The sequence below is a fragment of the Eretmochelys imbricata genome, chromosome 4 (genome assembly GCF_965152235.1).
Source record: "Eretmochelys imbricata isolate rEreImb1 chromosome 4, rEreImb1.hap1, whole genome shotgun sequence".
In the NCBI taxonomy this organism is placed as follows: domain Eukaryota; kingdom Metazoa; phylum Chordata; order Testudines; family Cheloniidae; genus Eretmochelys; species Eretmochelys imbricata.
The window spans coordinates 128,776,140-128,803,961 of NC_135575.1; the positions used below are offsets into that span (position 1 = coordinate 128,776,140).

Here is a 27,822-nt window from a genome sequence, read left to right on the forward strand (position 1 = left end):
CAGCCACCACAGGAGTGCTATTTTGTTTAACGATGCAGAGCATCTAAGCTCAAGTGTTGAGCTTGATGCTGAGCTCTGGGGCTGGGAGTGTGTTGTGGAAAATCCTTAGGGAGGAGGAAAGGAGTCCAGTTTATTAAAATAACCACAGATCATTTCCTCAGGGGGAATAGTTACATGTAAATACCATAAACATTCTCATATGTTAGAATATGGAAATGGCACTTCAATATACAGTTTAATCTGAAATGAAAAACTGGTAACTTGAGATATCAAGAGAAAATTTTAGAAGTCTCCAAATCAGTGGTGGCCAGAAGGGACCGCCAGATCATCATATCTGATCTCCTGAATATCATGGGCCACCAACACCACCCAGCACCCAAACAGTAAATCCAGCAACCAAAATGAGACCAAAGTATTATAGGAAATTAGACTTTTATGTGCCACAGGAAGAGAATGGGAGGGACCAAAGGGCACCAGTGGCAAGGAAATGATTAAGTGATATATAGCCCGATAATCCTGGAAAGTTACCTGCATCCATGTACTGCAGAGGAAGATGACCTCTCCCCTAATCTGACATGGCGAAAATTCCTTCCCAACCCCACAAATGACAATCTGGTTAAACCCTAAGCATCTGAGCAAGAACAGCCAGCCGTGTGTGTGCTCGCTCGGTGCCATCTGGCCCTCCTCTTCCAATGTTCCATCTCTAGCCATGGCCACCCCTGATGTTTCAGAGGAAAGAGATTAAAAAAAAAAACTAGTGGGAGGGGCAAAATCCCTTTTGGGTGGCTGGTTGAAACACTGAAGCATGAATTTTTGGGAACATAAGAGAAACTGGGAGTGAGCCCCAGTTTATTTCATTTGTTGTTAGGCCAACATGGTTCTTTAGCTTAAATAGCTTTTCCTTCTCCCTGGTATTTATCCCCTAGTGTATTTATAGAGAACAGTGGTATCCTCTCTTAGCCTTCTTTTTTGTTTGTTTTCCAAGTCTCCTCTCATAATATGGGCCCTCCATTCCCTTGATCATCCTAGTAGCTCTTCTCCACACCTGTTGCAGTTTAAATTCATCTTTCTTGAACATGATTGACCAGAACTCTACACGGTATTGCTAATGAGATCTTACAATGGCATTTTAACACTTCTCTATCTCTACTGGAAATGCCTCGCCCAATACATCCTAAAATTGCATTAGCCTTTTTCACAGCCACATCACATTAGTGGTTCATAATCCTCCTGTGATCAATCCACACAGCTAAGTGTATCTCCTCCTCTGTTGCTCTCAACTGATGAGCCAAGAGGAACAAGCCAGAGAGACCCCAGAGTTGAAAGTATAAATGGCCTTTTCTGCAAGCTTCTGTACTTGTGAATAACTTGTAACTTTGCTACAAAGGTATACTTTTGTTCAGTTTCTTTGCTAGCCTTGTCTAGAGGTGTGCTAGAAATCTTTGAACTGTACTGCTGGATTTCCATTTTTTTGTAAGTCATACTCCTTCCCCCCTCAAGAATCTCCTTGCTCTAACCGTGGCTGTAATTCAGCTTTGAATGCCATGAGGCTTTTCTGTTGGAACCATTCTGGACTTTAGAGGATGTAGGTTTATTCCTCCTCATTTGAATGTGTTCATATTACCCAAGAGGTCTTTACTGTGTTCCTAACTTCTGTCCACACCTTTTCCTCTAACTTGTTTTTATTAAACATCCTGATGCTATTTACCTACTTCATTGAAGACAGAGATGTAATGAGAACTACTAAGCATTTTGGTTTGGTTTTGTCTGTCCTTACCCTCTTTAGTAGAGGACCAAAACTTAAGAGTTTTATGTGAAAATCATGCTAGACATAACTGAAAATTCTTGGGCATTTTAGAAGTATAATGTAGCGTTTGCTGTTTGTGTTATCTAAAAGTACAGTAGTTTATGGGTTACCATGCAAATTGAGTTTAACTGAGAGATGTAATTCTTTCCTTTTCCCCCATGCCTCCTCCACCCTCAAAGTGCATGTTAAAAGGGCCCTTCTATTTTCAGTGTAGACACTTCAGATCTCATTGCTGGTCCAAGATCCTTTAATTTATTTATATCATGTCCAAAAGTGCTTGTTTTTACTCCCATAATTCAGAGTTAAGATTTAAAATTTTGGAATATCACCCCAATACACCTCCGCTGTTTCATGGTGTGTCATCTGTTTTGAAGTGGTAATACCATTCTGTATCAAATCATTTGGAGTTGCAAGAGAGGGGTATACTTTTCTCTGTCCCAAACAATCGGTCTGTGTTTGTCCTCCACCATCCCAACGTTGTGTTTTTGTTTGTGGCAGGCTTGTGGCTTGGCCATGTGCGACAGTGAGTCATCTAGTCTGCCTCAGTTTGTTCTTTTGAACCCAGTGCTGAAAACATTTGACTTGGGGGGAAAAACCATTGAGTTTTATGATTGGGGTAGTGGGGAAGGAACTGCTTACGCCTTTTTTTTTAAAAAAAGTGTAAGAATATTTTTGTTTTCCATAGCTCTTTCTGAAACCTAATATTCCAGAAATTGGGGATAGATAATATTTTTGGTGGTTTTGCACCCCTGAAAGTAAGGTTTTATAATGGAAAATGACAAGTTCTCTAGACTGGCACAGCTCTAATGAAGACTAGCAGAATAAAGAAAAAATCAGAACACAAACCCTGTACAAAGCAGGCATTACATTTTTTGTAGACAAGATGTGTGACATCCCGGTGGGGTACGTCTGGACTGTGGGACCGCTGTCTCCTTTAACTCTCGGGATCAGGGTACCTTTCACAATTCTGTACTAGAGACAAGCAGCCCCTTTAGGCTTCACTCTCTCACAGCCATTAGCATGTGAAGGCACACCCAAAGTTACATGCAGGCTCTCAGTCTTTTATGAAATATACACAGGGAGACACCTGCAAATCCCCCAGCCTTGCAGCCCAGAAATGTACCTTCTGACACTGCTCAAGACCTTCTCTTGAACAGTGCAAGCTCATTAATTAGTTCGCCACTTCATCAAAGGATAGTGGACATGCCACCAGCCTTTATAATCGGAGCAGATTCCCCAAACACTTTTAGACAAACTCACTGGTAAAGATAAAACATTAAAATCAAATAGATTTTAAGTAATTATATGAGTGTTAGGCATAGAGGTCAGAGTTGGTTACATAAGAAATAAAAGGTAAAATCACAGTCTAAATCCTAAGCTTTATCTGACTAAGCAAGATTTGAATTGAGCAGTTTTTCCTCATCCCACTAGATGTAAGCAGTTCACAGTTCTAATACACAGGCTGAATTCCCTGCTCAGCCTGGGACCAGTCTCCCCAGTTCCAAGTCTTTTCTTCCAAACATTCTTGTTGCCTTTGGAGTGGGTGGGGGTAGAGAGAGGTGGACTCAGGATTCCACTGTCCCTTATTTTATACTCTGTTCCAGTGTCCGGAAAAATATTGACTCAAACATGGAGTCAAGCATCACATGTCCTGATACCTTGCTGAATCACAGAGTTAAGCAATCCCCATTGCGTAGGGCTTGAGCAACTCTCTTACTGAATCTTAAATCTCTTGTTTACGATTCCTCTGCTGGTCAATGGCTGGTGATTGTCGCTTAACACCTGTCTGGGTGTGGGTCACTCACTTTGTTGCCAGTTTAGGGCTAGCTGTGAGCATCTCCCAGACTCTCAACATATTTCAGTAACAAGCATGTAGCAAAATCTCATAACTCCATATACAATAATGATATACATATTTTGACAAAACAGTGAGTTTCAATAAATCATGACATTTCATAGGATAACTTACAAGGCATTCTTTATACAAAATATCATAGCCTTATACATGTGGGGGTTACAGGGTGCTATTTTCAGGTACAATGCCACAGGATGAAATGCAATACAGTCAAATGCAGAGGACGCCACATAGGAAGGAACAATCAATTGAACACATACAAAATAAGAAATGGCTGCCTAGGATGGAATACTACGGAAAGGGATCTGGAGGTCGTAGTGGATCACAAGCTAAATATGAGTCAACAGTGTAACAGTGTTGCAAAAAAGCAAACCTCATTCTGGGATATATTAGCAGGAGTGTTGTAAACAAACACGAGAGTAATTCTTCTGCTCAACTCTGCACTAATTAGGCCTCAACTGGAGTATTGTGTCCAGTTCTGGGCGCCACATTTCAGGAAGGATGTGGACAAATTGAAGGTCTAGAGGAGATCAACAAAAATTATTAAAGGTTTGGAAAACATGACCTTTGAGGAAAGTTTGAAAAAATTGGGTTTGTTTAGTTTGGAGAAGAGAAGACTGAGAGGGGAGATAATTTTTCATTACTACTTTCACTACCCACTCAGCTTTATTAACTGCATCGTATGGTTTTTTGGGGCTGTCTTAGGAAAATTGTTAGATGAAATTATAAATCAGAATTACTTACAGTCTAAAATGACAAATTGTCCCACTTTACAGGCAACTTGAATTTCTTTCACAGGATATCCTGTTTAGTCTCCTAAATTTTTATTAATGGCTTATGTTCTCAGTCAGCAAGGATTCAAGATGAACTAATCTGCAGAAGATCTAATATTTATTACCTCAGTTTGGGAGGCTAGTTGTGTATAGTGCACTAGCATACATATAGCGCACTGTAGTTGAATATTGCTGTAAACCTGTCATGATGAGCCAGAGAATGTAACTCTAATTTAACTAGTCTGATTACTTGGATTTAATCCTGTTTTAAACCATTTTCAAAACTTGAGCAATAATACTGGTGAGTTCAGCAAGTCTTGAAAATTCCACTTGCCAGTAGTGAATACTAAACTCCTCCATACCAGCCACCAGAATCTTAAGTCCTCACAGAATTTACTACTTCATTTAGGAGAAAAAAGCCTCAGCCCCATAATTGGTTTACGATCAGCACAATCACTAAATGCTGTCTTCCTGAGTCCGTACACAGCTTCAGTATCTCTGCTGCTCATACAATGGCTTTGCCAAGCAGAAATAATATAAAACTAGTAAGACTCTAGTCCATTTCACTGTTACTGCTCAGAACTACCAGTATGACTGATAGCAACTTGTCATGTTAGGGAGTTGACCCTCAACTACAGTGTTGTGCTTGTCAGTAAGCATTTCGCACCCTGATTTATTGAAAGTTTGTCAATTATTCCCACTTGTCAGGGTTGTTAAAAATTATTTTGCCATGAGGTCAAACAAAATCCAATTTGGAAGAGCCGCACAATTTTAGTGTATTTAAATTCTGTGTAGATTCACTACTGGAATTTTTTATCAGTTCTTCCAGCAGCTCCGCCTCCCCAGGCTCAAGGACAAGGTAAAAAAAAAAAAAAATTACAAATAGTGGGATTAGCTTGTAGTGTACTCCCACCCCCACCAAAAAATCAGTCTTTCCCCACATCCCACCGAGTAAAATCTGCGGTGCACTGGCGCTTGGGTAAGCTAAGTTTTCTGTGTAGAACAAATAATTGTTTCTTCCTTCTACCTCAAAAGGCTGGTCTCTGTAGTCATAGCTTTCATGGTACAGATCATAGAATATCAGAGTTGGAAGGGACCTCAGAAGGTCATCTAGTCCAACCCCCTGCTCAAAGCAGGGTCAATCCCCAATGTAGAAGTGAACTGTGTTCTGTATTCAGTTTAGTAGTGTAATAGTCCTCCTTGTGAAGGTTGATACATATGTTCATCCCTCTGTAATCCTGCTGAATTTCATACCTTACTGGTCTTGCTGTCAATAATATGTTTCAATCTGAAATATGTCGTCTCGTCTTGGTCAGACTTACGTTGATATAACTACGTAGCTCAGGGGTGTGGAAAATGCACACCCCTGAACAACCAGTTATAGTGACCTAACATTCGGTGTAGACAGTGCTATGTGAACAAGAGGGGTTTCTCCTGTCAACATAGCTACTGCTTCTCAGGCAGGTGGAGTACCTATGCTGATGGGAGAAGCTCTCTGTGTGTAGACAAGCCCTTAAAATTGCATTCCGTAGCCTACTCGACTGAGCAGATCAAAGTTAGCTATGAATTGGCCTGTAGCCTGTAACCTAGTTATTTTCAAACGACAGATTTTTCATACCTTTTTGCACATCATGTTGCCTGGGAGCTAGTCTGTTGATGGTATGCATAGAGAGCACTTGGAGAGTTTTGTGCCTTCATGTTCATGGCTGAATTTGAACCGACTTTTTCTCCTGTCTTAACTCTGTTAAAGTGAAAAGCATTGGAAGACTTCTTTCGAAGAAAAATTTGGCTCTTGAATGTTAATTAATTCTTTGAACGTAGTAGGTTTTGCTTTTTGTTTTTGACCAAAGAATCCCAAAGAATATAGGCACTTCACTTCTTTTCTAGTGTTAGTCTCATATCGTTTAAATATTTAAACTAAGAGGTAGACCCTCCTGTGAATCAACGTATTTGTGTAATGTTGACCATTGGGCTTAGACTGGCAGAAACTTGTGTACTACTTAGCTAGGAATGTATTGTGCTTCTTAAAAAGTGGTAAACTAACCTGTGCAGAAATGCATGCGTTGTTAAATCAATACATTTATTCTAAAAATAGTTATTCAATTCCTTTTTCCTTCCAGTCATTCTTTAATTCCACACCATGTGTGTGCGCGCACGCAAAATGGACATGCATAATTTTTATACTGGCGTTTTTACTGCTGAAAGTTTTCCCTACTCAGAGGGAGAATGGATCTGGATTTAAAACACAAAGTAATTCCCACTCAGTGGTATCGTCAACTGATATCAGGGCGGTTGTTACATTAAATCATTTAAAATGAGATGCCACTTCTCCTTCCATTAGAAGTTCTGCTTCTTAGGTGGTGGTGCTCTGAATCTTATTTTGTCTGTTTTTCTTTTTATTTAAATGTACGTTGATCCTTACTGCGTTGTATTGTCTTGCAGATCTTTGTTTGACTGCAGTGAAAGTTGAAGGGCTCATTTCTGTGTAGTGCCCAACCTACTTAGAGGAGCCGGGGAGTGATGGTGCAGGCAGCTGTTTGTGGATTCCCTGATACTGAGCTGGTTAGCCCCGTTGGAAGTTAGACCTTACACCAGTGGAGGATCAGGCAGAGCAGAGTTGTGCGGTACCTTCATCCCTTCTTTCCCTGAACTGGCCCTATGTTGTGGTGCTGTGGGGGTGGGGGTGGACTGCAGTTTCAGGAGATTGCTCTGCTAGCTTTACTTTACAGGAGAAGTTTCCCCTATACAGTACATCGGGAAACTTCGCCTGGCCAGTTAAGTCCTGAATCCAGCCACTTTGACGCAACAGTGGTGTAAAATGGCTCTAGCATAAGTGAGAATTTGGTCCTAAGTGTATTACTCACTTTTTTTGGTTTTCTTTACCTTTTTAGGAGTCACTTTAAATCTTAGTCTCCTCTCCACTGTGACAGGGAGAACTTTCTTCATTAATTAGCTACCAGTATGGTGGATTTTAATTTAAATTGTTCAAAATGCAATCTCTTTGGCCATGTATTGAAGCAAAGTGCTGGTTGTGGATTATGCCTGTAATCTCTTCCAGTAGGCAAATAAGACTCCATTTTTCTTACCAGCCTCTTAATAGTATTTTCCTGCCAGACTGGAAGCTCCACCGCTTTCAAGCAGCTAGAAGGGAGACAGGAGTACTATATCCCTTCTACGCCATCCAGAGACTGCTAGCTGCTGCATGGAAGGTTGAGGATTGGGGAATGGAGAAGTCTCTGCTATTTTGCCCTCCCCAGTCTTTGTCTTAAATTGTTTTGTGGTCCTCTCATGAGTAACTCCAGTGCCCGCCTTTGCTGCTGTTCATAATTTCTACAAGCAACAGTAGTGTGAAAGTGACATGATTAAGACATCTCTGGGTTTTAAATGGCTTCCATTTACGGCATAATCATTTATTTAACTGCAGTCTCATGACCTTTCTTGTTATCCTGGATCTTATTCTTCTACAATGGTGGGGCGAGGAGTGTGGGAGTTAATTACAGATCCATGAAATAGCACCAGCCACTTTAGGTTTTGTTAAAGGTCCTTGGTAGTAATGAAAGCAGCTGTCAGGTTACTAAATTCTGCTTTCTTGTCTGATTGACATGTCTGTACTCCAACTAGACTAATGGTGAATGAAAAGTTCCCCTTTTCCTGTAATGATGGAACATCACAGTAATTTGTCTGAGAGCAGAAGAAAGTGTGACCTAATCAGGAAAAAAGCTTCAAACTTGTATTCTGTCTGTCAGGCAAAAGGAGTGACCAATTTGGGGTGCTTTGAATTTGGACTGTGTTTATTATAATGAAAGTCCTTTTTCACTTCGTTATATCTTGCAGGAAATATTGTCTTAATGTTCCTGAACATGGACTCTTTGGTTTCGGCTACTACTCTACACAATGGGGTCGTCCCCCCTGCATTTACAGTAGATACATTGCGGAAGGATTTATGTATTTTGTAATGCAGGAAGATTATGCATCGCACTGAGATTCTCTATTCTTTCAAATCTCATTGTACAACTGTATTCAGAACTGTGTTTAAGTCCAATTTTGAAATAAGAATCTGCAGTATGTAAATAAATAAATAGCAGTATTACCCATAAATAACAGCAGAAATAAGTTTATCCTCTAAATCCACATTTGAGACTTGTAAGGCAAACTGGGAGCGGCTCCAAACTCTACATAACGGAGGGCCATGTTGGTAATTTACCAGGAACCTGAGGGATGCACCTAAATGAAGCAGTTTGCTGTAGCTGCCCTAATCTTAAATTTTGAGAAATTTGAATCATGACTGCTACAGATCCTAATGGTCTGTCATTCTGTATTAAAGGTGAAGGTAGCTGTGGATTAGTGTATATAACTCTGAACCTCATTAGGCCACCCATTCCCTAATGCAGTGGCTATTTGGATGTACTACTTAAGATGGAAATACCAAATGATTGATGGAGGAACTCCAATCCCAATCCAAGAGTTTCAATATGAATGGACCGTAACGAGTGGGATTAATCTTTGCGAATGTCAATTTCCTGGCTCCCCCAGCAGCACTCTGTTTTCCCACTGCTGTGTCATTTTCCTCAGCTGTAGAAGCGCTGACCTTCCTTGTCAAGCCTCATGGAGCAGTGAGGGGAAATCTGTTGCAGCTCCTTTTGGTAGTGGGAGGAGGCAGTGAGTTAGAGCCATTCAGAGGAATGTGCCTTTCCTGCTCCAAAAATACAGTGCTATCTGAGCACGGATATCTCTCATCTCTTCCCCCACCAAAATGCATCATTTTAACTTCAGAGGAAGGAGTCATCATCCAACCATCCCATCCCTTTGGTCTCTCCCAAGCTGGCTTCATAAGAAGTGAGGGAAAGGCTGGCCCTTATTTCCTTAAATAGTCTAGAACTAGCTGCTGAGACTAGGTGCCTGACTGCTTTTGCTCAGTCCCCGCAGCCCACTCCCCATGCCTGGCAGCCCTGAACCACCTCTTAATTCCCACAGCTCTGTAACAGGGGAGAGGTTACCCTTTGTACAGACTTTCCCAAGATGATATTCTCCAGTGTTGGTTTGAGAACTTCTGCTACAAATGTCATTGATTGTGATCTGTCCTGGAACTAAGAAGCAAGACTGGGGCTGTCTAAATGTGTGGCTAACTTGTTTAATATTGTTCCCATTATTTTTGTTTGCAAGATTCAAATTTTTCCCCGCTTGAAGGAAGGCAAGACAGCTTCAGGCTATCAACACAGTTCTTCTTGTGCTTGCCTTACAGAGTTTGAGATGGTGTCCCGTTAAGATTGATGTACCAGCCAATTGTTCCTGTTTGGGGAGGGAGCATTCATGTTTTACAAAAATATATGCATCCCGTTTTCAGTAACTTGTTGGGCATGCATCTGGTTTTCTTGGAGCTATTTTTAAACATTGTGTGTGCTGAATGTTCCTCCAGGCAGATGTCTTTCTACATGTTTTTGTGCAGAGCCTAGTACAGTTGGGCCCCAGTCCTAACTGGGACTTCTGGACCATCACCATATTATGATTATTAATACAAATTATCTATGCTCTGGGATTGAGGCTAGATATGACAGCAAAAGTGGTGAAAGGATAGCTGAAGTGAGTTCTTGAGAGAACTGTAGAAAGAACAAGGTTGCTTGGAGTAAAGTGGTCGTTTTTTTTTAGGTCACTCGCATTGTCCCATATTCTGTTACAGGCATAGGAATGGAAAGGCAAGAGGGAACTGTAGTAGCTGTAGAGTTATTTATGCTGCTCATTGTACATCTCAAAATTTAAAAAAAAATAAATACTGCAGTGGTTTGTGGTTTTGTTTTAGGACTTGGAACAATGAGTTCAAATATTGCTTTATTTCTTGAAGTCTGGTCCTAGTTTACAACTTTGTTAATATTTCTGTCTTTCTGGATGGCTCCACCAATGAGTTTTTTCCTAAGGCCCAATTGTATTTTATAAGCAAGAGTGTTTAGAGTCCATCCCTCTTTGATCTTTTGTCTATTTAGATTTGAAGTTCATCAGAGCATGGACAGAGTGTGGGTGTTAACAGCACTGAGCACAAAGTTGGTGCTTAACCAATTCATCATCATCATTTTATTATTATTTTATTGTATTTATTAAGTTATTCTGGAAGCATGGCTTCTTTTTCATTAACCAAACACGAGTCAAATGAATAGTGTTCTTATAAGCTCTTTTCTTCAAATACCTGGACAAAATGCTGGACTTACAGGGACATGGTGGGTGAAGAAATATCTTTTATTGGACCAATTTCTGTTGGTGAGAGAAACAAGTTTTTGAGCTTACACGGAGCTCTTCTTCAGGTCTGAGTAAGCTCAAAAGCTAGTCTCTGTCACCAACAGAAGTTGGGTCCAATGAAAGATATTACCTTTCCCACCTTGTCTCTCTAATATACTGGGACCAACATGGCTACAACAACACTTCATACAGCAGTGGACTTGTAGGGAACTTTTTTCACAGCGGACATAGTCTGAAGCTCATAAAAGAAGTCAAGAGGAGTAAATGAAATAAATTACAACATTTTAACATAAATACATCTGTAGCTAGATGGTGGGGCTCAGTTCTCGATGTGAGAGCAGGGACCCAAAGTTAGCCTGAAATACAGCTTTTCTTCATGTCTTTGGGTCCTTGTCTTTCTCTGTTCTCTAGAGCTTGTATTGTCTTAAACAGGATTTTTCAAGGCATGTAACACAGCCCATAGAGATAAGACAGAAGCTGAAGCAATATGAGGCCTTCAGCTAACTTCCTTACTGATCGGGGCTTAGGTAATTTAAATTAGGAGGGTTGTTGGTTAGCTTACAGAAAACGTTTTCTGTCATAGGAGCAATTCTTTTGAGAGGTCAGTGAATCATGGAGCAGCAGGCAGAAGATACCTAAAATAGGGCTATGAGGAATCGGCCTTACAGGTCAAGTGTTTGTACAGTGCCTAGCACATAGAGGCCGTGATCCTGGCCAGGGCTCATAGCCATCACTGTAATACAATTAATTAAAATAATATGACCCAGATGTGTCTGTCTAAATATTGCTTTTAGGATAATGGATTAGGAAGTCAGAAAACTTGAGTTTTCTTTCCAGCTCAGCCATTGACCTTGAGTAAATCAGTTAACTTTTCTGCCTTGGTTTCCCATTGTCCTTTGTCAATCTTGTTGCTGCTTTGCAGTGTTCCAAGAGTTGGAGACTACACCCTTAATACTTTAGGTTTGCTGTGCCATGCAAACAGCTGTTATGTAGTTTACCTAACTTTCAGGTAGAAGTCTGAACACTCAGGCTGGTAGACAGGTGAAGCCTATCTTTAATGTATCAAAACAAAATAGCTCTAGTAAATATTTGCGTTAGCCAACACAGATGAAAAAAGATGTCTGTTACTATAATCAGACACCAGGGACCTTGGACATTAAGTCTGTAACCATAACAGTGTAGTTGAAACCAAAACACAGCTCCTGAGTGGCACAACTCTTAACTATATCTGTAGTGTGATACAAGGCAGTCTGAGCTGAAATTTAATGTCTAGTTATTTAAGCTGAACAGATGATTTTACATAGAAAGTATATTATTCAGTGTCATTGTTCTGTGTCCGTTGTCTTGGTTTGTTTGGAAGTGTGCTTGTGGTTGCATCCTGATATTACTGACTGAACTGGCATTTGCTTTTTAATTTTAAAACTGAATGATACAGAAAGCAGCTTTTTTTATTCACAGCTAAGATTTTGACACTGCCTCAAACATACGGATTTTCAATCTCAAAAGCTATTACAGTTAAGTCAGACTTTCCACTATAAACTCCTGTTAAACATTTTTTAAAAGTTGCTGTGCTAATATTCTGACACTTACTTACAAAAAGGTTTTGTTAGAGTGGACCAAGAATTTAGAACTTGCTACGAGAAGAAAAAAGCATGGCCACTACACTTGCCACGTTCAGAGCAAAATGTAAAACTTGCCTCTTTGCCTAAGCTTCCCCTCAATAGTACCTTGAATCTCAGATTCATTAAAAGGGTTTTTAAAAAAAAAAAAAAAAAAGCCGCCTTTTTTGGCATCGAAAGAAGATGGAGCACAGAATTTTTTTTTTTTTAAAGCTTGTGGGAGATGGAACTGGGTTCTACCTACAGCAATTCAGCTATATTTAAAAAAAAGAACCAAGGCCTTCATTTTTAATATTTTTTTGTTCTTTGCTGACAACAATTTTGCAGAAGTTAAATAAGATACCTTACTAGTAATGAAACTGAAATGAGACCGTTGAACTGATTTATAGTCTGTTTTTCATTTTAATTTAGTTCAATTTAAATTTTAATCTACATTTCAATAGTACAAATTTTCATTAGGTTGGGGCTTTGTAAAACTAATTTAAATTCCTGATGGAAATTGCCTGGACTTAAATTGCTATACCCCTTTTGTCAGTGCACATGAATTTTGTTCTAGAAACCTAAATATACCAGACCATTCCTTTTTTGTAAAATAAATGTATCAAGCTAATTCTAGTTCTTACCCTAGAGAAGCAAAAGCACTCATGTTGCTCTTTTGCAACCTTGTGTCCCTATCTCCCTCTCTCTCTTGGACTTGAAGCATCCTTGATTCCACCTGGGGGATGCTGTTGAGCTCCTCTGAACCAGACTTACATTTAATTAGATTCTGCTTAATTAATGCAAGGTACACAGAGCAAACCAACAAAAGGCATCTTCAGACCTGCCAAGCTTCTCTCACTCAAAGGGGAACTCCCTCAGTTGTGATTATGTTAAAAACAGCATCAGCATTCTTTCTCAGGAAGATTTTTCAAAATGGTTAAATGAGACTTAGAACCTTTTTTCTTTTCCCTTATTCACATTCAGACTTTGACAACCTCCTGTTTTAAGCAGACAAGTCTTAACGGGGCTCCACATATAATTTGGAAGAATGAGTTCAAGTTTGCCTACATGGAGAAGTTATTCCATAAAAAGGTAGGGTGTGAATTTAAAGCACAGTAGCTATTCTGGAGCAGTTCCCAGTGTGGACTTTCTTCTTCTAGAATAAGAGACTCCACCTAGGCGCCTATTCCGGAATAACTATTCTGGTCAGCTTGACCTTGTAAACAAACTCTTAGTTATCTCTGTTCTCCCCAATAGAAGAAAAACCGGGGGGCGGGGGGCTTCCCTCCTAAATGCTTCTGCAGAACTTGTTACTTTGGACCACTTTGATTAAAATTCTACAAATTAAGGAGGAAGTGTCATTGGCTAGAAGGATCGATCTGTTCAATATACCCCTGGTAGATGTGATGATGGATAGGGAGTGGAATAAAAGAATGAAAGAGTGGGAATGTTGAACACTCCTTTCTCTGGTCTCCAGTATCCAAGAGTCTTACAGAAAATCATGGAAGCAAATAAATTCAGTTAAGGCTTTTCCAGTATTGGGTATACTGGGTGCTCTTTGTGTTTCTTATTACTGCCAGTTGTGTTCAGGTGTTGAAATCCTGATCCCTTAAGAATGTTAGTGTTGTGTAGGAGAGAGTCTCACATACTAATGTTGGAGTGTGCAAGAGACCTGGGAAGCACTTAATCGAACATTCATTCCACCTGTACAGTATCAGCATAGCTGAATAACTCTCATACCTTTGGCATCTAAGTGGAAGAGCATTTCAGGAGCTTTGGAATTCTTAGTTTCCAAAACTCACTAACTTCTGCAAGCTTTGATAATGACAAATGGTGACTCTGATGCTGGTCCAGTAGAAACAGTAATCAGAAATGTGTATTTCTTGAATTGCGAGCATAGTTGAAAGTATTCTCTGAGGTTTTGGAAGGGTTTTAAACCCTTAATTTTCTCCACTATTGGGGCTCTGCCTTGCTTCCAGTATCCAAATGACTGTGCTCCTGTTTGGTGTTGTATGTAAATTGTAATGCTTTAAGAAATAAAACCCTCTTGGTCTGTTTAAGGAATACAAGTAGTGTACTGTTTAAAGTATTTGTACAGCACTGGAATACTGTCTGCCGTTTGTGCTAAATGTTTATTTCCTAGGATTCAGCCCATCTTATTTGTTGACTTAGTACAGCTGTAAAAATTGACCTAATTCCTCTTCTCTCACATGTGAATTTTCTTTCCTAAAAGACGTAAAAGTGTTAAGCTCTGTAGGCTAAAGAAATTCAGAGGCGATTATGCTGTGGGACCTGATCATGCTGCCCTTACTTGGACAGAATTTAATGAATTGTCTATAACTTGTTCATTCTCTTTCCTCTAAAGAAGACTTAGGCCTGGTCTACACTGGAAAAATTATATCAGCATAGCTATGTTGAGGTACGTGTGGGAGGGGAGCGGGAGGAGATTGAAAAACATACCCCTGACTGACATAGCTGTGCTGGAACAACCTCCAGTGTAAATGCCGCTATCAATGGAAGCCAACTTCTGTTTCCATAGCTAACTTCGTTCAGGGAGGTGGTGTAGGCTGCGGCTATGCTACTGGGCTATGCTGGATTGCTAAACCAGTATGGTCTCTGTAGCGTAGACTTATCCTTAGAGAGCCATGTTTTGGGAAAGTGTTTAGAGCTAGTTACTTTCTATTCTATTTCACTGATCTAGTACATGGCTTTATTTTTCCTTAACTATTTCTCATTAAACTAGTATGAAAGTTAATTTCTTGTTTTCCATGATCACTATGCACCCTGCCACCCTTCTTTGACACCTATTGATGGTAAAGGTGGAAGATCTTTGCAGTGAGAGGACAAGAGAACTATGGCATGATATTGATAAGTATTTTTATTTAACTTAGTGTTTAGTAGTACTTGTGACATAACTTTTTGTTTCATTAAAAACATAGGTTTTAACCTTTTAAAAACAAATAATTTTTCTTTAGTGCCAATTACATTATAAAAGGTCAGACTCGTTTAAAGACTTTTTTTAGATTAGGTGGGTTTGGGCTAGAGGTAGGAAGTGAATTTTTTTCAGGCTTTTTAGCTCTTATTCTAGAGTCTAACTAGCATAATCTGAAAATTGGGGTCTTCGGTACATATTTGGAAAGTATCATAATATTTGTGTCACAGGTGTCTTGTGGCTTAACCGTCTTGTGCTACTTCAGACTTTGAAAGTTGTTCTCTCGTGTTTTATAGGTCTATGTGTAAACTAGTTTCCTCGTTCCTTTTTGAAATCCGGATGTGCTTGTTGGTGTTGATCCAACTGTACAGCATGTCTAAATAGAAATTAAAAATTCTTATTTATTATCGCACAAACTTAAGATTGCACAAGTGGATGATGTTATACTTTAAATGTAGTGTATCAAGGTTATAATTTAAAAAGAGAACTCCAACCCTAAACATCAAGAATTATGGAAATAATTAGCCACAGTAGCCTTTGTGTATAAAAGCTATATTCCATTATCTTTGCAATTATTAGTATTGTTTAATATTATTAGAAAGTCAAAATTCCCCCCTACTCATTACACAAACACCCCAAAGTCTGAACCAGAACACCAGTTAAGAACTTTTATATAGCTCATGGTTTAAAACTTAACTTCCAAATTTTTTAAACCTTAGGTTTAATTGTAATGTTACATTCATGATAAGGAGCTGACTTGATGGAGCTAAAGTAGGAATTTCCTGTGTGCACATCTCCTAAAACTAGAACCCCATACCTTATGCACTGCGTGCATAAAGTTTGTTGTACAGTGCTAAATTTATAATAGTTTGTGCAGAAAACTGTGTACCTGACAACTTTGTGTGATGCCAGAGTCTTGAGTCAAAGGGTGAGAGAAGTCTGGAGTTAGAGTGATGGAAGGTACTGCATATGGGCATGGTTTGAAGGGTTTGCAGGGGGTGGAGCAGGATTTAACAAATCTATAATGAGCTCAAGATACCTGTGCTCTGCTGGAGTGTGGAATTTTTAGTTTTTCAATCCTTGAATCTCCCAGCCCACTGAAAGTGCCTTGATTTAAAGCAGAATTGAAAGCCCTTTTCTCACGTTCCCTCTGATAAACACCAAACATACCTCCTATACAGCTGGGAAACTCCACAGAGAAAGTAGCATCTTCACTGGTTTTGTTGAACCCAAGTTGTCTGTTACTATTGAGCTGCTTAAGGTTTCCTGCTTCTACAGACAAACTGTCTCTTCTTGCTTAAGTGGCTTAGCAAGAAGACTGTAAGGAGCTCAATAGATTCCAGTGCCCTGAAGAGATTCTAATCTCCCCAGAGTGCCTGGGCTGCTACCACTCTGTCCCTGCAAAATTCATACTGCCTTGCAAGAGTTCCTAAATCTGTGGAGGCTGGAATCAAGAACTCTGCAGGGTAATGAGATCTCACGTAGGCTTACTTGACTATTTATTTAAATTTTGATTTGGTTCTCTGGTACAAAATAGTTATTAGTAATACTAAGTTCAAATAAAATGGTCGTATTTGAGACTTAAGTTTTCAAAAAGAAAAGGAGTACTTGTGGCACCTTAGAGACTAACCAATTTATTTGAGCATGGTTAGTCTCTAAAGTGCCACAAGTACTCCTTTTCTTTTTGCGAATACAGACTAACACGGCTGTTACTCTGAAACCTGTCATTAAGTTTTCAAGTTTGACAATAAAGCCATGTTTAAGGTAAAACCTTTAAAAGTAAGTGGTATAACTGATGTGCACATCTTATTTTCATCTAAGGGATTTTAAACCTGCTTTGACTGAAACTAAATGCAAATTTAACTATGAAGTTGCTATAACCTCTCTAATGTCAGACATCAAGAACATGTCAGGTTCAGAATACAGTAAAAGTGTAGAGGAGGCCTTAAGATCCCCACTTAATAACTGTGGGGCTGTTCATACATCATAACTATCAATTTCCCAGTGTCTAATATTAGTTGCTGCTTTAATAAATGCTAACACACATCCAAATTAGAAGTTATTAAACACTGAACAAATCAAAATAGGTGACCTCACTTTAAACTCCAGATTGATGCAGGGGGCTAAATCTGGTATGCTCAGTCTAACAATTAATCCCATGAAACAGGATGGTACGAATGTGTTTAAAAAAAAATTAAATTACACATTTTTCTGACCTATGTCTGTTCCCTCTCCCCCCCCCCGCCAAAAAAAAAAGTTTGTGCCAACAGCATATTGTTAGTGTTTAGTAAGGGGGAAATAGATTCACCGTGCATTAACAATTGTTCATGATAAAATTGTTCATTATAAAATGTCCTGTTTTGGGCTAAAAGGATTTCTAAGATAAATAGTTGTAATAGTTACAAATATGCATGTGACTTGGTCCTTTCTAGAATTTTTTTTAACCTAAAAAACAAGGTGCAATTTATAAATCTGGTGGGTTATTTATCTGGTCAGGTAGCTAGTGAGAGTTCAGACTTTTAAAGTATCCTAGTAACTAGTCTATAATAACTTTTCTACCCCCCACTCACCACTCATAGTTGCTTGTTACAAAGATTCACCTCCCAACAGGATGAACACTGGCAGAATAAGATTGTTTCATGCACTCCTACTGAGTGGGTCTTTTGACCTTAGAAAGAGAGCTTCTGCCTGTTCTGTGGACACTGACCTCATGACTCTGTAAGGTTTGCCCCCTCCCTCAAATTCAGTGGTCCCCAAATTTTTCAGGGTTGCACCTCCCCTTACCTCTATCTGCATCCCCTCCGCCACTCCAGGTCCAGGAAGGTGGGGAGATGTGGACAGGGGTAAGAGGATTGAGGCTAGGGTTGGGGCCAGGAGTGGGGCCAAGGCTAGAAGCGGAGCTGGGACTGGGTGTGGAGCTGTGGTCAAGGGGCAGGGCTGGGACCGTGGCTGGGGGCAGGGCCAAAGCAGAGCTAAAGCGGAGTGGGATTGGGTGGCACTCCCTCTCCACCCTGCCATGGGGGCTGGCTCCGGTCCCGCTGTGCCCCCTTGAATGTTCCTTCGCACCCCTGTATGGGTGCTGCACTATACTCCACTGCAGGGCGGGGGGAAGATAGCTGTATGTAGCTTTTGTGAAGCACTTCATTATCTTTTGGGATGAAAGGCAATGTTCAGGGTTGTGTAGCTGTAGCAGAACTTGGGCGGTTTTGACATAGCAGGTGTTACTGTTCCATGGGTATTGGCTGAAAATGGTTCAGTGCTTGAGGTGTAGATCAGATTGTTTCCATAGAGTACTGTCTCTTCTCCACTCCCTTCCTTTTGCCCCCACAAAAAACAAACCAAAATCACACTTGAGTGCTATTTGCAGACTTTTTTCCAAATTCCTGACTTCCTTTATACCAGGGTTCCAGCCTCACTAAAGTCTGGATATGTGTCAAGCCCAACCATAACGTTTTGTTCAGAATTACGAACATTTCAGAGTCACAAACAACCTCCATTCCTGAGGTGTTCATAACTCTGGGGTTCTGCTGTATTTGTTAGCTTGTTTCCTCCAACTTTTCCTGATAGGGCATGTTTCTGTAGTAATCAGTGAGTGTCCCTAAAAATCCATAAATTTGTGGTTGCACCAGGTTACGGGGTTAGGTGTGTTGGGCAGAAAGCTGGAGATGGTTTCCTCAGCCACTTGAAGTTTGGAAACTATAACAGTTTGCTAATAAAAGCAGTGAGTCTCAAACACTCTGGTTGCAGGCAGGAGCCTTCATCAGCCATCACATTCTTCAGTAATTCACATTCTGTAAATGCACATGCAGGTCGTGCAGCAGCCTTTGGGAGTTATAATTCATGTTGCCAATTGCTGAGTTTTATTAAAAAATAAAATAAAAATGGTGGTTGCAAGGTATACCTTTAATTGACTGTTGTGACATACAAAACTTATTCCGGTTGGAGTATTTAAACTCCCCTTCCCTCCCCCCCGTCCCACTCCCACCCCCACCATTCACTCAGTGTATGCTAGTTGTACTCTCTTCCAGAAAGTGATTAAAACCCAACTGTCAGGGCCAAGTGAACTTGATTTCAATAATATGGATTGCTTGAAGAGTTGATTTGAAATCCTTAGAATTTTATTTCTAGGTCTAGAGTTCACTAAAGAGATTGTGCACATGCGCCTATACATGTGATTATATCACGTGTTCCAAGTACATAAATGAGTTAATATTGCGTAATACCGATCATTTCTTCGCTTTTTCGGCATAACCCCTATTTTCTAGGAACATCACCCATAGCTATGCTGCAAAGTCCAGTAAACCAATAACCTTTAACACTGCTGCCCCACACAAAGGGTAAGAAGAACATTTGTTCAATACTAACAACTTTTTTCTCCCTTGTTTTAAGTAGAATTTTTTAAATCTGACATAATTAAGAGCAAAGCCTTTAAATATTTTTGCTGCTATTTTGGTTAGAAAGGAAACTTGGATGTGTCATGGGTCAAGATGAATGTACTGCTGCTCCTACTCAATGTGTTTCTGAGAACTTAATCAGTATGCAAGTATCCAAAGCATTACTTGAATCAGAATTTGAGAAATCAGCAACCCCTTCACTCTTATCCCTCTTGTCATGCTGAGGAGGCCACCAGTGTTGTGTCCCACGCTAAGAGCAGAATATAAATGTGAGTTTGAAGAGTTAATTTGGTGGGTTTGGGGGGGGGGTTCTTGCCTGGGTGGCAGCTGCTGTTTGAACCATCTCCTCTCTGCTGGGGCAAGTTGCCTGCAGCAGCTGCTTCCACTTTCCATTTCCCTCTCTATAACGGTAGTGTGGCCTGACAGAATGTACTTGTTACAGAATATCTATGGGTTTAATGAGGTTGAAACTTGGCAACTATCTCTCAGAAAAACACTGCCAGGAGTAAACATTTTTCAGATGGTTTAACGCAGTTAATGAGCATTTTTTACTTTCCAGATAGTAACATTCTTTGTATGAAATGTATTGCCTGTTGTTACTTACAAACTTGTGCAGATTTTTTTAAATTTAAGACAGTCTGGTTTGCACCAACTCAGGATTATCTTCAGTCTGCTTTCTTTTAAGTGGTATTTTCTAAAAGGTGATTTGGGAAAGATTTGATTGCATCACATATTCTGTGTATAGCTAACCTGTGTCTTGCTCTTGGGTCTGGTAACTGGAGCAATTTAAGTGGGTCAGTCATAAGGAGCCATATAAAAGTAAATTCTACTAAGTGGGGCACAAGCAACTAGAAAAACAGATGGCGCCAAAAATAGTTTATTACCAAGCCCTAAACATGATTATGTAATTTTTTCTTTAAAAATAATGCAACTATAAATCCTGCTGGAAAGCAGTAAGTATTGAATAAACTCCAAACTACTGAGTGTTGTTAGAGCCTTTTGGCTGCTTTCCAAGGTTGGTGTTGCCCTTCATTCACAGGATCGACATTTAATTTCTTAACGGGAAACCTGAAGAATTCATCCTTTTTGAATGGAAACATAGACACGGTGAGCTTGAATGAGTAGCTACAGGCTAAAGCGTCACATTGGAATGGAATGGGAGCTGTGCTTGATGAGATCCTGCTAGGTTGCAGCCAGGATGAATCTCTGGTCTTTCTTTTCAGCAACGCATGAACAATCAAAGGCCCCCTTTTTATCTATTGTTACCAGGGAGGACATCCATTTAAAGTTCAAATTCCAGCAGGCTTGGGAAGAAGGAAAGGAGATAGCAGTAGGCCAGGCTAGGAGATGATAATCAAGCATCAAAAGTGAGCTGAAGACAAGCCAGCACTTTGTCCTCTGACAGGAGAGACCAGGCTGGGGGTACTTAGTTTTGAATGGGGGCTTGAAGTTTTTTGCAATCGTGAATGAAGCACTACTGAGGTGAAAGACACAGAGAGCATCTGGTGCTTTGCTTTCTTTGCATCAGCAGAGTGGATCACCATGTTGAAATTAGGCCCAAAATGGCATTTAATGAAGTGAAGCCTCTGTGTTGCAGGCCTCCCTGTGCTCTGACTGCAAAGGACAGCCCAATAGTGTGTGATCTGGGGACAGCGAGGAAAGGAAATCTCATTAAGGATACTGTTTCTCCTTTTACAAATGTCACTTTGTATAACAAATGTCTTACAGATAGCTGGCCTTCTCATAAGTGTTCAACACCATGTAGCCCTCCGTCAGCCCTGAAAAGCAGTACTTAAACTTACAGTACTTTGTTCTGGAAGTGTGCTCATAAGAGGATGAAGCTTAATGTCCGATGCAGATTTACTGTTCCTCTTTGGCAAGTTGCTATAAGTACAAGTAAGAATTCATTGTTGAAATAGCTAATGAGTACCAGACCAGCTGCATTTGACCTTATGTGAAAAGGAGCTATCCATAAACTCCCATGTAAGCTTGCAGGCAGCTGTGTGGGCTTTTTAAATTAGTCAGTGATAAACAAGTTCATGCCAAGCCTGTTTGGCATGTATCAATTCTTAACTTGATTCATGGAAGGATGAATAAGATTTAGAACATTGGTAATTTAGATTTAGAACATTGTTAGAATAAGGTTCATTGACAATGTATCCATGTATCAAGTTAAGAATCCTGGTACAATATGCCAGCTATGAGATATTTTCAGTTGATGTTTCCAAGCTTGTACCCAAAGGGCTATGTTGATGGTCCTGGTTCTGTCCGTCTGGGGCTGAGGAGGTGGCAGAGAGAATTATTGATTTCCCTCCCCACCCCTCCCATCTGGGATTAAAGAAGTTATTCAGCAAGTTTCCATCATTAATATGGAAAACCACTTTCTGATTTCTAAAAGTAATTTGGCCAGAATGAAGGTCAATTATTAAGATCCTTAGAAACTCAAGAGAAATGAGTTAATTATACCACTTACTGAGTTAATAATTCAGTGGAATTCTTTAAGTTATGAATGAAGTATTGGGTGGGGTGTGGTATTGCAGTTGTTTAGTTCCAGAATGAAAGAGCTTCATTCATTTTGAAACCAGGCTGTCTTTTTTTTTCTTTTTTTATATATTAGAAGGTATTCAGTGTAAAACTGTACTGTAGGAGGTGTACTTTACTTGCTTTTGACTGAAGTCACTGTCTGAGCAATTTCTTCAGAAAGTGCAAAAAAACAAAACACAATCGTTGCAAAGCCTAGAGCGATTATAAAAATACATCCTGTAGGGAAATACCTCACTGAATCAGTTTAACTGTCACATCGTCTGTCTTTCTGCTAGACTTGCATTGCACAGACCGTTTTCTGTTGTACACAGATACTGGCACTTAGGTAAACAGATGTCTCAAATGTACCGGAAGATACTCAGCTTAATTTAGCCTATGCCAGCCTCCTTTATTAGACTTTGATTTCATCCACTGGATTTTTAGAATGGGAAATACTAGTTTATTCATGATTATACATTCCTTTTCTTCAAAATGTACAAACCTGAAAGACACTTTTTTACACCAATAAAAGCTACTCCTTGTAAATATTTGTAACCCACTGATATAGTCGGATATTACTATTTGAAAGTAACCTAGCTATTTCAAAAAAATAACTCTAAGCATTGGCATTGGCCTTAATTAGATATATCAAAGTGTTTGAGAATAAACAGAATGAGTTATTTATATTTCTGAGGGTGATTGATAGATAATTCTGTTTGCAGTCATATGTTGCAAACTGGTGTGGTGAAAAACTGGCATTCAAATAAGTGACTTCCTACTTTTAAATAAGTTTGCTTTTACTAATAAAATTTGTTTCCTTTTGTTTGAGTTAGGATAATGAAATCACTAAAATGTTCTTTCATGTTTCATTGTTTTCCACAATAAAAGAAAGTAAAGAAATTTCCCGTATTAATGCATGAAATTTGGTAGCGTGGACTATTTACAGCCTTTTAAAAACATGAATTATGTGATATTTAACATTTTATGTACAACCTTTCATCCAAAGGCTCCAAAAGTGCTTTACAAACCAAAGGGAGGCATCATGGAGTTGGACAGCTGGTGCACAGCACACTGCACTTCAGTAGGTGACTGAGACAAACTCTTGCCATTAAGAGAAATGCCATAGGAATTCTAATGTTCACTCAAAACAGGCAGGATCTTTATTGTAAAGTCTTACCTAAAAGAGCCTGCCTGCCTTCCTCCTTTTCCCCAGCCCACCATGAACAAGTATGGTATCCATTTGGCTAGCACAAAGGATAAATGACCACTTGCCTTGATTTGTGAACCTTGGCAAGGGAATCTATATCCAAACATCCTACTCTGTCAGGTGCCAAGTGCCCTCAGCACCTTGTGACTTCTGAACCAAGAAAGGATATCTCAGAACAACATTGTTCTAAACCTCTTTAAAAAGCACAGATTGACCTGATACTGAAATGCCAGTGTCTTTGTGGCTTCATGTTAACTAAGTTGTCTCAAAACAGCCCTTGTCAGAAAGCGTTAATATTAGATATAACAGCTATTGTATTTTAGTTTATAGGTGCTAGATATAGTGAACATACTGGACATGTCCATTGGGCATTTTTCCCTTTACGCAGACAAATGTAACTTGCTCAGTTTAACTTTCCTCTGGAAATAATCAGTGGCCCTGGTGCACCTGTAGATTGGATTAACAGCCAATAAGAATTCATTTTGAAATGTCCTTTTTTAACTTAAGGTGAGCAAAACATTCCTAGCATCTTTGCTTTTTAATGATTATATATTAAGAATATATAAATCTGATTTTCTTTTTGTATCAAAAAAAAAAAAAAGTAAAGGATGAAATTGCTTCCAGGCTGTGACCTTTTTTTCCAGCTGGGAGTGAATTTTATGGCCTAATTATAAAACCCTTTAAAATGCTGGTTATAATAGAATGCCAACACAACCTAATAATGTAAGTGAGGCTGACATCTGTCAGTAACTAATGAGTGCAGTTTGAAGTTTAAAATTCAAAGTTTACTTTTGTAATCTGGTATAAATCTTTCCAACAGATACATGTCAATTTAATATTCACAGCTAGCTTTACTGGTCTGTTATATACCTCACCCTTCGGTAAACTCTGCAAAAAAGTACAAAATGATAGTTTTAATAACGCATAGGGATTTGAGTCTATGGACTTCTGAGCATGAATGGGATGGTTGCAGCTATGAACGCATGAGACCATTAGTGTTGCTAAATGTGTCAGGTATAGTAGAAGATGCATAGTCCTGCATAAAAGTCAAGATGACAAATGTAAGTGGTAAGAAATAATACCATTTGGCAATGTTCATAGACCTAAGGGATCAAATTCTGTCCTCATGTTAGAGGACAAAGGCAATGGATTTACACCAGTGCTAAATACGGTCCAAATCTGGCACAATGTTCAGTGTGAACATGAAAAACAGTTTTGACAAATTATTTGTAAGTTTATAATTTTTTTGTCCTCTTTATTTAGAAATAGTTTCAGTTAAGGATGATTCATTAGTAAAATAAAAATAGTAAAATACTAAAACAGTAAAATACTACTTCATTGCAAGTTTCCTCTTAGCGAGTTAGCTATTCTTATATTATGAGCTAAGTTATATTCACTAAAATGTACTGCACTCTGAGGGTGGGGGAAGCGGGAGGGAATGTGTTGTATGTTCTTTGTACGTTTTTATCTTTCTGAATAGGTAGCCAAAAACATACATAATACAACTCCAGTGAAAAATTATGGCAGTGTTGGTTTTGGATCCTAAAGACCAATACTGTTACCTGCTACTGCTGCAAGCAGTCATTCTCTTGTTGATCAATATCCATATACTGTTCAGAAATGTCAACCTGAGCAATCATAGAGTGTATTCTCATATCTGTGTAGAGGAACTTGTCAGCATAATTCCCTCATGCAAACAATGTGAATAGACCCCTTTGTGTCAAGATACCCATTCAAAAAACAAAAACCGAAATGCAGATAGACTGGAGAGAGGTCAATTTATATGAGTTTTAAAGATACATGTTGTAAGTGTAATGCTAACAATAGTAAGCACTACAAACACTTTCTTTGTATCTGTGAAACTGGAAATATGATCTTCATGAGTTAGTGTCTTAAATGATAAATGTGAAAACTCTCATGCTTGAAGTGAAAGATGTGAATTACTAAATCAGATGGGAGAGGGGGAAACCTCCCTATAAACTTAGAAGGGTAGGGGGGAATATGAACAGTTTTTCTTATGTGATTTTTGTGACTGAGCAAATGACTGCATAATTTTTCTTTATGCAAAGATGCATAAATTTGTTTGCAGCAGAAACCTTTCAAAAAAGAAAAGGCCTTTTTTTCTTCTGTCAGAGCCCGTCAGGGTAGGGGTTGTCTCATTTCTAAGTTTGCACAGCACTCTGCATAGTTAGGCCCCAGTCCCAAATATAAATAGTTTAATAACATTCCAATTTTTTGGCTTTTAGGAGCTCTGCAGAAGGTAGACTCTTTGGTCAGGTGGGGAGCAGTAAAAAGTAGCAGTGGCTCTCATGGGCCACTGTGGGAAGTGGAGCTGCTCTGCATTGCCCTCTTCTGGGCCATACATGGTTCTGTGGACACTCCCCACCTTCATCTGCAAGGTTTGGAGTAGAGTATTCTGTGCCATAAGCTTGGTGTCAGTCTCAAAATAATCAAATGACAAAATGGCAACTCAAGACTTGACCGTGTGCCCATTTAGACGGGGTGGGGGGTCACAAGGTGGCAAAAGGCAAGCAATTAATTATCATGCTTAGGGCAAGGCCCTGGTATGGGTCTGGGTTAGCCCTGAGGAGCTCTGTTCCAGTCTCACCCAGCTCTGTCCCTGAGCAACAGCAGGCAAGCCTTCTTAACTGGCCTGCTGGTTCTTGATTGGTCAGTATTTTTTTTTCTTGGCCCTTCCAAGCCTTTCGAGGACTGTTTTGGTGGTGGTCCAGTATGAGTGAATTTTCCTTGGGTGGGGAACTGAGGGGCAGAGAAGGCCTGATGTACTTAGTCACACACCTCCCCTGCAGAACAGGCCCAGGACTCTGATCTCTTCCCTTCTGCAAGAACATCAGTCCCAGGAAAAGAAGTCCACATTCTAGAGCTGTGAACTTGGCCGGTGCCATACACAAAAAACATATGGTTGTAATGATAGATACTACTGAGTAATGTATTAGTGTCCTTCCTCACTTGCAACCATTTAAGGGCTGCATGGTCTGTTACTAGGTCAAAGGAAGCCCTAAAAGATAATATTGTAAGGCCCCTACAATCCATTTGATGGCCCAGCATGCTCTTGGTGGTGGAGTATCTGCTCTCCTGTGGCTGCAGCTTCAGGGTTATACACAGTATAGGATATTCCACCCCCTGAATGTTTTTTGACAGTATTGCTCCTGGTCCAACTGTGGAAGTATCCATTTGTAACATAAACATGAGTGAGATGTCCAAATACTGTCACACAGGCTGTTGACTGAGGTTATCCTTATCTTGGTAGAGGCCTTGGGACAACCCAGTGTAACCTGGACTGCTTGAGATGCATTGGCTTTCTTGAAGTCTGTCCGTGGTGCAGCAAGTGTCATGAAATGGGGCGTGAACCTTTGGCACTACGTGGCTAGACCTAGGAAAGCCCACACCTGCTTCTTGGTGGTAACTGGGTCTTTCTCAGGGCCTTTGTCTTGTCCTGTAGGGGTTGAACCCAGCCATTTCATATGAGATACCAGAGATGGTGGTTTCCAGCATCCCAAACTGGTGATGTATCTCATCTGTCTGGAAATTCTTCTCCACTTCGCAAAGTAAATAATTTTGTAGTTCAAAGTGGGGAAATTGGGAGTCCTGACTCTCCTGTGCAATGATTCTATTAATCACCACATGCCAATTGTGTGCCTTTCTAATAGCATCATCTCGTTCCTAAACCAAATCAAAGGTCCTAGTTGGAGGTACCATTGATTCACTGTCAAGAAGTGTTGTCCCAAGGTGGTTCTGTTGAGCTGCCAGCTTGCCAGCTGCTAAGTCTGTTCGTTGCCAGGCCTTCCTGGCTCCTTGTTGCTGTTTCCAAGTCGTCTTGCATTGCAGTGGGCCATCACAAAGGTCTCACATGGCAGTTGGAAAGATGTCAGACAATCAGACTAGAACAGTACCCGGGTTCTCTGGGTGACAGAATAGTAGCAAGGAGAAATGTTGTCGTCAGTCCCTTTAGATTATTTCCCATGGCAAGTTGGGGACTACTCCAGTTCGAAGAGTTCCAGCCTGGTTCCCTATATTCAAATTCACCCAGGCCATAGGGTAGGTATGAGTGGGGACACATGCATTGGGTCATCTTGCAACTCTTCCAGATCCAGTAGAGTCTCACGGGACCAGGCTGTAGGAGCATCCAGAATCTATTAATCCTTTTTCTGTTTGTCCCCCAAGCACTACTGTAAATGTCCAGCAACGCCTTTCGTAGCAAGGGCTTACTTGCTGAGAGACAGGTTTCAGTCTATGAACATTACCCTGGACCAGATCATAACCAACCCCGGAGTGCCTTTCAAAACCTCTTTCTCTCCTAGGCCATGTGGCCTCATGCCGTTAGGTCACACCTTTTGCAAGACTCCACCTTCATTGCCTATGATTGTGGCTTCCTTCAAACTGTGTACTTGCCAAACCAACAGTCCATGAACCCCATAGTGACTGTTCCCACCAAAGTAGTACGATATCCCTGTCATGGTGGAAGAATCCCCATCAGGCTTGCG

At 40.0% G+C, this 27,822-nt stretch overlaps 1 protein-coding gene across 6 annotated transcripts in view; it reads left to right on the top strand.

Annotated features, from left to right (window-relative positions):
- The window catches only part of FAM53A (family with sequence similarity 53 member A), a 97,940-nt gene that overhangs the window by 61,062 nt on the left and 9,056 nt on the right, over positions 1 to 27,822 (top strand). For 5 of the 6 annotated variants that reach the window (XM_077815949.1, XM_077815947.1, XM_077815951.1 and 2 more), the window contains exon 5: positions 13,246 to 13,353. The exons of the other annotated variant lie outside the window; for it this stretch is intronic. In XM_077815949.1, coding sequence (XP_077672075.1) covers positions 13,246 to 13,353 — 108 coding nt within the window. The remainder of the gene's footprint in view (positions 1 to 13,245; positions 13,354 to 27,822) is intronic. 6 annotated transcript variants of the gene reach the window in all.